This window comes from Tigriopus californicus, chromosome 7 (genome assembly GCF_007210705.1).
Source record: "Tigriopus californicus strain San Diego chromosome 7, Tcal_SD_v2.1, whole genome shotgun sequence".
NCBI classification, from domain to species: domain Eukaryota; kingdom Metazoa; phylum Arthropoda; class Copepoda; order Harpacticoida; family Harpacticidae; genus Tigriopus; species Tigriopus californicus.
The window spans coordinates 10,072,622-10,087,102 of record NC_081446.1 but is presented as its reverse complement, the minus strand read 5'-3'; the positions used below and the strand labels follow the sequence as shown (position 1 = coordinate 10,087,102).

The 14,481-nt window shown below is 40.8% G+C and overlaps 2 protein-coding genes across 5 annotated transcripts in view; both read right to left on the bottom strand.

Moving 5' to 3' along the window:
• The window catches only part of LOC131883317 (activating transcription factor 3-like), a gene marked incomplete in the record, with an annotated part of 3,896 nt that extends 942 nt beyond the window's left edge, over positions 1-2,954 (bottom strand). The window contains 3 exon segments of one of the 2 annotated variants that reach the window (XM_059230766.1): positions 1-342; positions 415-743; positions 2,232-2,954. In XM_059230766.1, the coding sequence (XP_059086749.1) occupies positions 1-342; positions 415-705 (633 nt within the window). 2 annotated transcript variants of the gene reach the window in all.
• Positions 2,955-5,246: 2,292 nt separating this feature from the next.
• LOC131883319 (alkaline ceramidase-like) lies at positions 5,247-11,963 on the bottom strand. Of its 3 annotated transcripts, none has more exons than XM_059230769.1 (3): positions 11,723-11,963; positions 7,314-7,711; positions 5,247-6,263 (listed from the first exon to the last, which is right to left on the bottom strand). In XM_059230769.1, exons 2-3 carry the CDS (start codon positions 7,686-7,688, stop codon positions 5,814-5,816), a joined length of 825 nt encoding a protein of 274 aa, XP_059086752.1. In that variant the 5' UTR covers positions 7,689-7,711; positions 11,723-11,963; the 3' UTR covers positions 5,247-5,813. The 3 variants fall into 3 exon arrangements, with proteins under 3 accessions (XP_059086752.1, XP_059086751.1, XP_059086753.1); XM_059230768.1 differs by lacking the exon at positions 11,723-11,963 and adding an exon at positions 8,540-8,957; XM_059230770.1 differs by lacking the exon at positions 11,723-11,963 and adding an exon at positions 8,352-8,483.
• Between the last annotated feature and the right edge of the window lie 2,518 nt (positions 11,964-14,481).

The following is a 14,481-nucleotide window of genomic DNA, read 5'->3' as shown; positions in this document are numbered from 1 at the left end:
GGTGGCCGCCACTTTATTCCTTTCCCTTCGCCGTTGTCGCCGGATTTCGTCCTCTTCAGTCAGTTCTTCGGACTTGATAGCCACGCCCTCTGAATTGGGCGTGGCCGGGTTGGCGGGGGATGATACGCTAGTGGATGCGATACTCTCCTCACTGGTATGTCGACCTCGACCCGCTCCCAAATTCTGCTGCACCTTAATCTTCAAGCCTTCTTTGATAAATTGGGACCGGAAATGTTGAACACTGGGCGGAGCTCCGGAAGTGACGGACATGGTAACACCTCCATCCGAGGTCATCAACCCCTGCGAGTGACTTGGATGGCTCACCATGGAGGACAGGGAGGTCTAACAAAATGAACAACATGACGCTTGACTTCTTGACATCTAACACGCCTTTGATTATGCCAAGATCCTTACCCCATCATGAAGCGGAGGCACCATCGGAATGGTATCCATCTCACGCAAGTGAGAGGGTCCCGAGGGCTCATGCCCGATGCTTGGCAAGGGCCCTTGGTATCCTGCGATCAGATCCTGTTGCAAGCTCAAGATGGAGTTCAAGATCTCTGGCGTGTTTGGCGTGTGTGATCCATCCCCCGCCATCGCATTGCTATCCCCAGGTGGCACGCTCAAATGGACGTTGAGTGAGGGCTGCGGCCTACCCGCAGCTGCCGCTCGGTCGTAGAACTCGTCATGGTTCTGTGAATTCATGGTGGTCCAATGAGACCCAGGATGAAATTCGGGAGGGTCTGGAAGATAAGGTGGAAGAACATAAGACGAGGGATAGTTCAATGGGGCCCCCGAAGACTCCGGGCCCTCGTGGTCGGGGTCAAAGCGATTGAAGAGCACTCGCACGGGTGGGAGATGAACATGATATTCCGAGTGATCCGGATTCATGGGCTTGGATGTTAATCATGAATCACTCTCTCTCTCTCGATGGGTCAAACTAATTGAACTGAATACTACTCCTCGAAAAGGCTCAACTTGAAACGGGATGTAGCAATTCATCAGTATTGTGGTTTTCTGATATGAAAGGCCCCCTATCTGACGTCAGACCTTCATGAAATCTCACAATTGACAGATTGAGAGCGCGTTGGAATATTATATTTTGCAACTTTTGTGGTCAATTGATAGCATGGGAACCTTTCACAGGCTAAATAACACTGATAAGTTGTCCGATCCACTCGGTGAGAATGAGTATGTTGGTTATCAACTCATATAACGAGCCTATCAACATCAAACTCTTTAAAACCTTAAGAACATGTGTACCTATTGAAGTGAATTTTCTAGTGCCGGTAATATGATATAGCAAATGTAACTCTGCTAGTTTACCTGAACTTTCTTGCAATTGAGATGCTACCGTTTGTTATTTCATGTACTAATGACCAGCTTTTGGTCATTGCTTCAAAGACGCGTTATGAATACACAGTATCAGATATGTGAATCCAATTAGATCATATCCCGACTCTTTGAGATCGAATACAAATGTGTTAAAAGCGCATTAGTGATTAAGATTAAAAGATCCTTGAAGAGGATTAAGCTTTAAAACAACCCATTAAGAGCTAAGATGAATATATTGTTCAAGGCACTCTTGATTGCTTCAATATTACTCCTTCTCTATTGTAACCATTTACCTGATTTGACAATTCAATTCTGTATTGTTGGGTGTTCAAGGAGTTTGAAAAGAAATGGAACTTCCCATGCTCTTTTAACATGATTTGAATTTGAAACCGTAACAACAAGCGAAATGATGAAATATCGTCGCATTTCAGTCCATAATGTCCATTAATCCTTAGATGAGCATCGAACTCACCAGGTTTTGGGAAGAAATACGGATGATTTTGTTTTCAACTGGCCCAAAACTTTTGGATCCGATCATTCACAAATCGTTGATTGAATCTCAAGCAGTGAAATATTGTGGGGATTTGCACAAGCACAAAAGCTTGGCCAACTTAATTGGCAAGGTATTTGGGCTGCCAGACTTCGATGAATTGGACCTAGAACATAGGTTCTTGGTAGTAGATTGCCTTTAATCGCTCTTATGATATCGCTTGCGTCGTTATTGTTTATGAAAGGCGAATGACAATGTCAAGTATCTTGCAACCATCAGGTTGAAACCGCTCCTTGTTCATTCATCCTTTGTTTTCAAATTACTTCAGCCCATTGATATCATAGCGTCAGTAAATATTCGAGTTAAGTCTTGAATTTTCACATAGTTTTCAGCATGTGGCACGTACCTTTATATGTATTGCAGAGAGAAGAGAATCACAGATAAGATCAACGGCTTTGTTTTGGCTTTTTTCCTGAGCAATAATTACAGTATGCTCCCATCAGGTTCCAACCCCCACAAATATTCAGTCTTTTTTGTACTTGGTTCTGTCTTGAAAATTAGTGCGTGGGACGGAGTTTGAAAACCCAGGGATCTTAGTCTCCAACTTGATGGTTACTCTGTGTTGTTGCCCTTCGAGCTTCTATAAGGACACCGCCGCAATGAGGTGAACGATCACCATCACTCCCATCATCCCCCGTCTGTTTGGGGTTTAGCCAGGCCACAAGCTCGGGAGCAAATCACAGACACCCCCATAAAACACACCCACTCACTTGAGTCGGTGACCAGGCCAAAGTTGTTCACCCCTCCCCGATCCGAATTTGACGGGCGGAGTTCAAACGGGCGAAGGCAGCGCGATTCGCCGTTAGCAGAGAATGCTACAGCGAGAACCACCTTTGCTCGACGTGCGTCTCAGACCCAGCTCCATTGGCAACTGAGTTTTGCACTCGTTCCACACTCCCCAAAATGCTGTTGTCGGTAAACTTCGGGCTGCGACCTTCAGGATGAGGACTAAATTTAGCCCTGACGTCAATTTGAGCGCCTCTGATTGGCCAAGCACAGGTGGTGACGTGTCGAGAAGGCCACCCATTGGGTCAGGCCTAAGGTGGGCTCTCTCCCCAAATGTGAATTGAAGTAATGCTGGAAGATGATGGAGCTGGTCTTGGGGAGAAGCAAGCACACTTTTACGACGAACGAGGATGTGGATGTGATGATGAAGACGACGAGAGGTGGAGAAGAAGCAGAAGCTTCGAGCTCGTTTCTTGGGTAGATATGAGTGCGTGTGTGCGTGTGTGTGTGTGTATCCATGTGGGAGAGACACATACTCTGCCCAGTGATCACTAACCAATCTCGCTCTCTCGCACAAATATAAATTATACGCTCAACCCGTACCCATTCCTCCGACTGGGCCTGATAAACTTCGGACAAACAAGTGAGGAGTGCCTGGCCGAATGTATGCCCTGTGCAGATTACAGGAGTTCGCATGGAGAAGATGTCACCACCGAAGAAGCATTCTGCAACTCGTAGTATTTCGAGTACTACACATAGTAAATCGTGTACTCCATGTCCAGTATAGTCGAGGTGTGGACGGACACAGACCAAGGGTCGACCGGGCCCGAATACGGGGAGCATGTTCTGGAAAACGAGGCCCAGAATTGGAAAGCGATCTGCCACCATCACGCCTTCTCGGGCCCTCATCGCTTTTTGGGTGGATTAACTTTGGCAGTGATGTACCGTACTCATTCACGCTCGTACAGTTAGTTTGCATTTCGTACTTTGCTCGTTCGTCACTGGTGATGAGGAACGTCCGGGGGGAAAAAGGGAAAAAAGCATCGGCCTAACCCCCAATGACACGGCCTCAGAGGATTGGGGGATTTGACAGGTCTCGCTCGAAATTGATGCGAGAATATTCCTTGAATGAACAATGATCTTTGTGAGTTGTGAGTGTCTACCTTGAACGAACTTTCTGGGAGGAAATCAAGGCTATTTCCACAAGCGAAAGGAAAGTTCGGAAACCGACGATAAGATTGCCATTTTTAAACATTCATCACAATGGGATTTTCGCGGACAGCGAGCGCTTTCATACGGCGTACCTTGCACAAAACAACTTTTTGGCATGATTTTCCTTCTTGACCTAAGGCGCTCTTCAAAAAACTTGGCCCTCATATGAAAGCCTGGCTAAAGATGCTTCATTTGCTACATCTGACAAGTTGAGTGATCGATCTCACCTGTGAAATATCTTTCAATCAAGAATTTGGCAAATCAAGCCTTAAGTTTGTTCCTGGGCTGCGAATACAATGCTCCAATTCAAAGTTGAACAAGGTTACTTCAACAATGTCAAACCGATCAAGATTTATACAACAAACAATTTGACAGTACGGTATATTGAGTTGAGTTGGCGCGTTCAAATCAATTTCGTGGATCTGCTGACTTGCACTCAAAAACCGATATTAAGAAAAAGTTCCCTTGCTTTTGAAATTTAAAACAACACATATAACCCCATTTTGAGTTTGGCTAGAAGTGTGAGCTGGTAATTTAATGAATATGCTTTCAACTTCCATTGACAGTTGATTGGCGCTTTGCCATTGCCAATAGCTGATATTGATTTTTTGGGGGAATAACGGAACTCTATAGCAAATAGAAATTAGCCCGATTTCATTGCTGTTTTAGCAACGCAATGAGGACTTTCTTTTATAAGTTGTTAAAAAGCAGTTTTACTTTTTGGGAATTGACAATCCAATGTTTGGTTCCTTGTCAACCTCTGAAGAGCTTGGGATTGACTAGAATAACCCTTAATAGCAAAGAAAACCGAATGTCTTTTAGCCAGAAGTTGAATACAATATAGACAACATTAGTATAGCCAGGTGCTCTTGCGACATAAATGAAAGACAATTGTCTATCTGTGACCTTTCGCCAAAGATATAAACGTATCTTTTTGACGAAAGAAATAGAAAACCTTGACTTCTTTATTCTTAATGTGCTTCTCTGCTTCAGTTTTTAAACACCGTGAAGTTCCTACGCCTTGTTAGTTTTATAGTTCGAGTAATTAAGGAACGGCTGGAACGAATATTTATGGGTGACAACAACTTCTCTTGGGAAGTCTTGTTTCTTTTTTTCTTGGTTGGTTATCTGTGACCAGCCTAAGAAAATAATAATGGTGGCTAAGGCGCCGAAGAAATAACCTTGCTAGCACTTCAATCTTCTTGTTTGTTTTGCATTAAGAGCACATCTGGCCAAACCTTAGAATTTTTCAGCAGAACTAAGAGTTTAATTTCCGGCCAAATAGTTATCCTGAACGAACGAACCAAGTTAGGCCATAGGTGGTTTAAGTAGAAAAGCTAATCACAAAGATGCAATTAAACAATGTTTCTTCGAGGTATGAGTTTATCTTGATATTTGTTCCTCGCCAATGTAATGATGCATCTGAGACTTGAAAGAATATATTTTTCCAATAACACATAGGCATAAACTGACACATTGCTGCGTTTTGTTAAGCAGGTGGGAGAAGCCGAACAGAACCCTGTGAAATTATTGGCAGATTTCACTCTTGCGTACTTTGACAATAGATTTTCGAGGTGAGAGACAAAAAGACTTTTAAGTTACAAGGAAAGACATCGCTAGTCACAATTATCAATGCAATGCTGAAGGTTAATCCGATCCCAAAACTTGGAGTGGATTTACTGAAAGAATTGAACTGCTGCTGAACTTGAATGCATAGCAAAATGTTTTACGGAAAACAGTGTTTGCAGGTCCGATATGAAGGCTCAAATCTGTACATATCATTGAGGATGAAGCATGAAAAAGTATCAGGCCAATGAGTAACAGATCACTTGGGTGTTTTGCAATCAATAATCATGGGAATCTTTGGTAAACGAACGAAGTGCAGGCTTCAAAGAATGACTTTGTATGTACAACCCCATGGCACCAAATTTCCATAGGTCACTAAGTTGATTCAAAAAGGCTTAAGTGCATGTACAACATCCCGTGGTGCTCACAAATGGTGAGATTTCTGCCCGTCCTTCATGTAGCGAAAGCTCTTAAGCTCAACATAGGGTACCCCCAACTCAAAGGTGTTAACCGGCCAATATCGAATCTCGGGGGTTTCATACGGATTGTGATTCTTGACGTCGAAATACGCGAAGAGAACCACTCCCGTGTAAGCTGCCAGAAAGATGAGCACGTGCCAGAATCCGTGAAGGTAAGGAAATCCCATGGAAGTCCAAGCATCGCACAGGAGTCGATCGTTGACCCAGCAAGCCACGGCAAACACCCATAATAAGATGCATCGACGACCCAAGCTCCGGGTTCGGTTATCGGGCTCCTTCCGAAGATTGTACATCAGCATACAGATTGAGGGCACGCCCAGTGTCATGAGGAAGAACGCGTTGAACGCGGGTTGCAAGAACCCGAGCGATGTACTGAGAATGGTGAGCACAATGACCTGGAATCAAGGAGAAGGATTTTGTTTGAAATCGAGCGTTTTAGGTGTTCGTAAGGAAAAGGAAATAGTTGGAGTTCCACTTCTAGAGGAAGAGGGGAAAGAAGGAATAGCTTCACATGTCATTGACACACAAAAAGACTAAATTTTTGTAGTGGCAAAACGCTTCGAAAGAATGTCTCTCAGGATTGTAAACAAACGCTTTGAAACATATTTTCAAAAGAGAGTCGTCTATTTTTGAACAACAAAAGCAAATAGATACCTTTAAACTATTGTTTTGTATTGGGAAGTCTTGAGTTACAAAGAATATCTCATGTTCATCAAATGAACCATCTGTTACTTTCCTGGCAAGTACATTTAAAAATTGTGTAGAGGTTCAACCATGAAGAAAAGCCACTGTACAATCCATCTCAAAATTCCAAGAACTTGTACTCTTCATTCAAGGAAATGCCACAGAACACTTCATGTTTTTCATAGGGTCGCCCCACCTGTACTGAAAGTCCACATTCTACAATACGGTGAGCAGTTTCATGGTTGTCTTGGTCAACGCTTATCAGCCAGGTTCACTTCTACAAATATCAATTTCAAATTTCGGATCGTCTACGTTTTCTTGCGCATGCTGTACTCTTGCATTTCGTTGGTCAAGAGCGACTGATCAATTTACCGCATACTGTAAGACCCTGAAACACATCACTCGATTCGACCTCAAAAATGCTCCTTATCTCAACCAGGTGACACTGATACGCTTAACCGTTTATTGATAAACAAAGCACATTCAAAAAAATGAATGAACGTACTAGCTCGTGTGGCGGAAATAGGTGAAATAGGTGCTTGACGTTTTGATCATGAGCATGGTGGAATGTCAGCGCGCTTCTTTGAAAGCGCATGACTCACATTCAAGCCTCGCATCAGAAACCTACGGAGTGAGTCTTGTTCGTGAGCAAAGCCAAAAACTCCCTTTTGAAGCGCCCCCTATTGGCACCGTAGGTACTTCTGGTTCAATGCCGGAATGATATAGAGAAGTGACTGAAACTAAAAAAGATGATGACTTACCATATTGATGAAAGTTCTTCGGCCTCTTTTGTCTTTCACTTGAGGGGGCATGGCGGCTTTGGGGAACCACATGGCAAATCCTGCCATGACCACCCATAAGATTGCCACCTCATCCAAAAGCTGTCCCAAAAGCGACAATGTGGCGTGAAAATAGGCCGATGAAGCGCCAACCACAATGAGAAGGACCCATATTACTTGAATCCCAGGTCCCATGGAATAGGAATAGGGTTTATGGAGATGCATGAGGAATGGGGGCATCACGAGAAATAGGGCGTTGGACACCGTGTTGAAGAATTCCGCAATGAGAGGGGAGTAGGAATAATTCTCCTCACACCAATCCACAGGGGAACTTCCTCGTGAAAAGTGTTGAGACATAATTGACACTGTTAGTTAGGAACCTGTAAAAAAAAGACACATTCGTCACACACGATTCTTCCGCGACTGAGCCCTCTACTCGATATGCATGATCTCTGATAAAGCGAACCCACTCTATTTGGTTCAACATGCAAGACAGTTGTCGATTTCTCATTATTGATTATCATAAAGTCACGGAAATACATGGTCCTGCTCGATCGAGGACCACTGACATTGAATGCTGTGGTTAAAAAACAAAAATACCAATACGTTGGACCAGTCTGTGACGTGATTGCATGGTTCCATGAGAACTGAATTCTCAAATTCGGTGTCCTTCTTTATGAAGCTTGAAATAGCAGAGTTATAAATAAATTACTATTGCGGAAAGGGCACGAGTTTCAAGTTCGATAACTTCTGTATCTCTTTGTTAAAGAGGAAATGCGTACTTCTGTTGTAATCATTTTACAAAGGCCTGACATATCTTTTCCCACTCAAAAAAACGCCATTGGTACGTAGATAGCAATTCTAGATTTTAGTGGGAATGGTAGATGTTGGCTATGAGCAGGATATGAGGAAATATTTCGGTTGGGTGGTTTACCACAAGAAAAAGTGTACACGGTGTACAAAAGCTGGCGAAATTCATTGGTATGGATGGAAAAAATATGAACACGTTTTTTAACTCACAATATTATCAAGGTCGATTGGTTGGAACTTTGTAATTCAGATCTGATTAGTACTTTGTGTAACAAAGTGTACAAGTATCTCGAATATTTTCCCGTAGAGCTGACACAAATCTCATGAATATTTCATGGATCGTTCAGCCAAAAACATTGTAGGGAGGGACATAGATACTTGAACATGCACTAACTCACACTGCTTGGTCAAAGTATATTTGAGCTCCACTCCGTCTTATCCTTGTGTTCACTTCCTCTCTAGTTCTCAACGAATCCAAAGGAACTTTTCTTTAATAACATGATGCAAGAGTGCTGATGTTTTTCTTCCCGAGAATTTCACGAACGACTGTCAAGCTCAAGTGCAAGTTTGCAAATAACGAGCTCAACGGTGAATGGATAGATGCTCTGATGACGACAGAACACGTCTGTTCTTTCTTCCTTTTCGCTCCCCTCACCCTCCTGCGTTACACATACTCTACGTATGATTGCTCGTGAGTACATGTGCACCCAACACCTATATGACAGACACAGTTGTGAAGTCTGATGGAGGGACCAAGCCAAGCCCCTTGAAGGCACGATCATCAGTGGCGGACGTAAGCTTCCATGGCCCGGCCAACTCGAATCGTTTCTATGTCATCTAGAGGACTTACACGTATTCACGTTGAAACAGTTTTTTTGGTTATTCTCTTTGGAGCATATTTGCATCCGTGTAATTTGGTCGTGGATATTATCTTGTTTAATTTTTTCCTTGTCAAAGCTTTGCCGAGCACTTACCATCTAAAGTGGTTGCCAAGTTCAAGTGCACTAAATGTACCCCTCCCAGTGGTGTTCAAGCCAGGCTAGAGGCTCAGTGCAAACGCACTTATCCAGACCAAGCATTGACTAGATTTAGTCGGATGGAGAACCTAAAAAGCCTTTGTCTATTTCCAAATAGTGACATAATTCAATTCCAAACACTGCCAAAAATCTAAGGGATCCTTAAAGATGGGGATTTGTTTACGATTGATAGTTGGAACTAATCGCAACACTTCAAATTTGTATGAACGTAAAAATGGGACCTCTAAGATAGCAAACATTTATTGTGAATCAAGTTAGAAACAATTGAATGTGCCTGCTTAAAACCTATTTTCTTCACGGCCATTTCAAGCCAAGTCTTCTTACTGCACATCTGGTTTATTTATAAAATGTCTCATATCTAGATTTGTAAAAGAGAGCAATTATGAAGGTCAAAATGTGCATACAAAAGTGCACTAAAGAAAGCAGAAAAGCTGAAATATAACATGCAAAATAGACAAGCTAGATCAAAAATAGACCCGCGCTTTCAAGTTTCATTGCATAATTATTACTGAATATTTTTCAAATGAGGAAAAGAGAATGAGCAAAATATACAAAAATGATACTTGAAGAAGCATTGGAAAAATTATCCAGGATTCATTTTGATACCGGGATCAATGACGTTTAAACACATAAGTAAAAAATTGGCTTGATTTTGGTAAAAGGCGAAAACTTAAACAAAATTGTCCAGAACATCTTTAAACTGTAATTCAATTGTCCAAAATATTGTAGACCCTTAAAGGCCAATATACCAGCTGTTTGGGAATGCCATGGAGACATCACCACCTTTTTGAGAAGTCTCTGTCTCCTTTTCAGTCCAATGAAGTCAGCAAAAAAGTGCAACAAATATTTCCTCAGATTTCAATACAAATAGTTTAATAATAGTAGACTAATATTTTCTTTTGAGGATGGATAAACTGGTGTTGTACTCGATATGTTTTAAGCAGTGACATGGTACATAAATTGAAAACTTAAAAAAAATGTACAGCTGTTTAGTGTCGGAGCACATGTTTACAAAGTTTTGGTATTTGAAATCTGGAAGTGGTTAAGGGTGCAAAGAGTGCAATTACATGGCCAGAAAGTGCAAATATACCATTTTGGACATCTTATACAGCTCTTCTCATATCGCTCCCGACATCACCAAATGTTCTCCACACAATGGTGAAATAATTGTATTTATCACAAACGTAAACCCAAGCCCAAGCTTAGTATTACTGCTTTAAGCTTAGTATTGCTACCAGTCTCTCTTCTTATGCTGACGATCAAAGTTAGTTTCTGGTAGGAATGGCGAAGATTTCACTAGCCTTGCAAAGGACCTAGATATAATCTACTCTTGGGTTAATGAGAGCATCATGGCGTTGAACGGAATGAAATTCTCCTCAATGACTTTCTCCTCAATGACTTTCGGGTCAACTCCTTTGAATACTCCATTCACGAATAATGGAGGTAAAGATATTGAGCAGGTCTCATCCATGACAAATTTAGGTGTAGTCCTCCAAAACAATGAAAAGTTCGATGAGCATATCCAGTTGGAGGTGGGTAAAGCTTTTCAAATGTGTGGTTGGGTGTGTCGCACGTTTAAGTCCAGAGATAGCATCATGATGCTAACTCTGTACAAGTCGATTGTCAAGCCACATCTTGAATATTCGTAACCCATTTGTGCTCCAATGAGTTCAGCAGGTTTGCAAAAGGTCGGAAAAGTCCAAAGAGAGGTTAGAACGGTTGGGATTGTGCAATATTCGGAGAAGATACGAAAGGTATCTGTACTGTAAGTTTTCAAAAGCATTCATGTGCTCTGTCCCAACCCAGGATGTAGGGTCAATTGTTAGTGTGCATTTTGAGAGCACCTTCAAGCCCTCGAGAATCCAGGCTAGTTAATACAATGAAGTCCATATCTCTTCTTCCTCGGGCTCCTTCATTGTTCAATTTGCTTCCCTCTAATATTCGTAGGGCATACGTAGACCTTGTTGATCCAGTAGCATCTTTCAAGTCAGACTTGGACAAATTATTTAGATAGCATTCCAGATCAACCCTACACTCAAGGACTAGCTCGGTCTACAAACTCAAATTCGTTGGTTAGACCAAATATCATATGAAGATTGAAAGGTAATAAATAGAAGAAGAATAACTTTTTATTTTAATAGTACTGAGGATTACATTCCTTGTAGCGGTTAGAAAAGCTAGAGAAAAAAAAAGTTAAAAAAATACAACAGTGTTTATATTTGTTTTACAGAATTAATTCATTTGTTCGTCTGTCAAATCAAGATAAGTAACACCAAACTTATGTGGTTATAAAACCGGTCGAAGCGTGGATGTTCATTTTTCGTTCGTCTGGACTTGGGAAAAATAATGACGCAATTTATTGGATGTTGCCCTCGCGATTGGTCTGAACAACATCATTATTTAATCATTGTTTCCTTATTGGACAGTTTCCTGACTTTTGATGGAACCATCAATTCAGTATGTATGCAAGAATACAATTTCGATTTTTGAGACTATTATTTTAAAAAGGCTGGCCTCTGAAGTATTCGCGAACATAAAACTTACCCGTGGGCGAAGTTGACGTTTTCCTTGGGTCACTTCCCCTCAACGAACGGTCCATTTAGTAAATGCAAACCCAGCTCGTTCTTTCCGTTCTTTGACCGTTTTCGGCTGAAGTTTCTGCTTCAGTGAACTTTTTGTGTGCGTATAATTCACAACAGGCATTTAAAGTTGCAAGTTGAACAATGTTTCTGACACTTCCCATTCTCTGTCAGCTTAGTCATGTTACGCCACAAATCTTTATGGCTGCTACGAAGATTGGTGGGAAGGGATCCGGGCCGGGCGCCTTTGTTCAGCTTTCTTTTCTTACTGTTTACTATCGTCCAATTTGAAAGCATCTTTTCTCATTCGATTCACAGTAATTGTGATTCCATTTTTCCTTCATTACAGGACTGAGTGAGTTGATTTTTCAATTTCAACATTCATTCATAACTTGAAACAGTTTTTTTGGCCTTGGTTATTGAAAATAAGGCCCGGCTTTGTCAGCGATACAGGTCCTTCGAGTGATTGTACGGAATGGTGACTCGAAAAACGCCAAACCTCTTGTTCTAGTTTTTCTTTTTGGTTATTAGCTTTTCAATTCTGACATTGCTGGGTAAAGCATTCTCTTTTTCAATAGTAAATTCTTCCAAATCGAGGCCAAAATACAACTTAGTACGTCTTAGTGACCATCTTAAAATCTCACAACATGAAATGTTATGGGCGGAACGCCAATTTAATGTCCAATCACAATGTCAGGAATTTACCCTCTTTCATAAACTTGGTCTTTCCAACATACCAGTACTTTAAGAAGTTTTGAGAAGGCCAAATGCTTAATTTCATTTTGTCAAAAATTCGCGTCCGTTTTGATCCCATCAAAGTGATTCTTTGGTGTTGTTACATGCCAAATTTCCGTAGATCTGTCATGTTCTGGTCTAAACAAAGTCTAATGTAGGTGAGATTTAACAAAAAGTTAGTATGGTTGATTGTGAATAAAAGTGACATAAGAAATCCTTTAATATGATACATAATTAATCATAATGCTTAGATTATTTCGAATTAAGACTTTGCAAATACTCCTCTTAAAAAAAATCTTCTTAGAAATGAATAATATCTCTAAAAGAGAGGAGACGTGCTGTAGTAGTTAGAGCAGTTTTCTAATAGGTGGGAGGTCCCGGTTCTAATCTCCTCCCCAACCATTCGCAGGGAAACTTTTAGACGCTAAGCCGGAGAGCCAAAACTGATACGGACTCGAGACTGCCTATCTGGAAAATTATAAGGACGATGTGATGGCTGGCCTCGCTGTCCTTGCTGGCCGGGCGAGGCTCATTCCTCCGACCCTAGCACCCAAATTCAAAAAATGGCAAACTTATTCTCTTACTAAGAATCAATGAACCAAAGATATTGGCATAAATCTTGTCCAATCTTAAATCTGAAGTTGAAGTGAAATTGTGTTTTGTGTTGATCTTGTTCTAAGAGCAAGATATCAAGTATTAGGGTCAATCCATAGCACATGCATTGACCATTTATTGGCCTTCCAACCTTGAGGTTGCATGTTTTGATATTTTGTGATTGTCATGATATAGATCAGAGATAGTCTTGAGTACATCTCGCTTGATTTATCTCTTATAATAGAAAAGACATATTGAACTGCATTTTGGCCTTGACTTGATTTGGAAGAATGTGATGAAGGCATCTATTGTTGGAAAATTGAATGTTTTACCCAGTCACAATTCAAAATAAGTGCTCACGAAACCATGTGGGGATATCTCATTGTTTTTACCCTCTTGACCTTTTTCTCTTCATGCATTTGATAATGTCTATATAATGTTTATAGACCATCTTTTATATCTATGTATATATTTTTACTCCATTACATGACCAAGAGTCCTGATAAAGGCATTGTCATTACTTTAAAAATATCGGCTAAATGACGGGCTGTTTTTTATCAAGTCAAGACACTACTCTAAAACTAGTCCCATTGAAATGAAAACAAGAGTTTATTCAAAGGAACATTTAGTATCCTTTAATCATGCACAAACAAATTTAACCAACTATTCAACCTGCTCATCTTCATTCGAAATTCTGGTTGTCAATGGACTAACAAAATAATTTCACATCAACTTATATCCAGTATAAATTATCCTGATGTTATTTGCAAATCATGAAGTGAATAGGTGTATTCGCATTTTTCTCTTTTGGTTTGTTAATATATGTCAAAATGGCGGCAAACAATGAAACTCTATCAATTCACTTCTCTTGCAACCTCTATTAAGTTTAAGACTCAAGTAGATGGCTAAAATGTTGATTTCTTAAATAATGTGATAGATTGAGTACTACAACCTTTACACACTGTTGTCTTAAAGCAAGTATGGAAGAAATAACATTTTTTTGAGAAAAGTCAACCAAATAAAAATCCTCACCAGATTATTGCCATGTAAGTAAGTATGGGAAAGTCTCAATTGCGTTCAAGTGTTTGTGTTCTCCACGACTCAGACGATTTACAACTCCCATGTTGACAGTTTGCTGTGTTTTTCCTAATTTCTCTGCGTATATTGTCAACAGTTCCCTTGTGGATATTTGATGATTCCTACAAAATGTCCATATTAAGAGCACCCTATACTGGCCATATTGGCAAATCTTTTTCATCAGGAAGTTACCTGATATGTTTAGTCTCAAAATGTTAAGCTCATTTTTTGGCACAATTCTTTGGGTCTAATGGGTCAGTTGTCAGAGGTTTGGTCCTTGCCTGAGCAGCCGAGTCAGCTACCTCAACATTCATTCTT

Coding starts and splice junctions, on each gene's coding strand:
- LOC131883319 (XM_059230769.1), bottom strand. CDS start 7,688: ATGTCTCAACACTTTTCACGAGGAAGTTCCCCTGTGGATTGGTGTGAG. Junction 6,264..7,313: donor GAAGAACTTTCATCAATATG/GTAAGTCATCAT, acceptor CCTTGATTCCAG/GTCATTGTGCTCACCATTCT.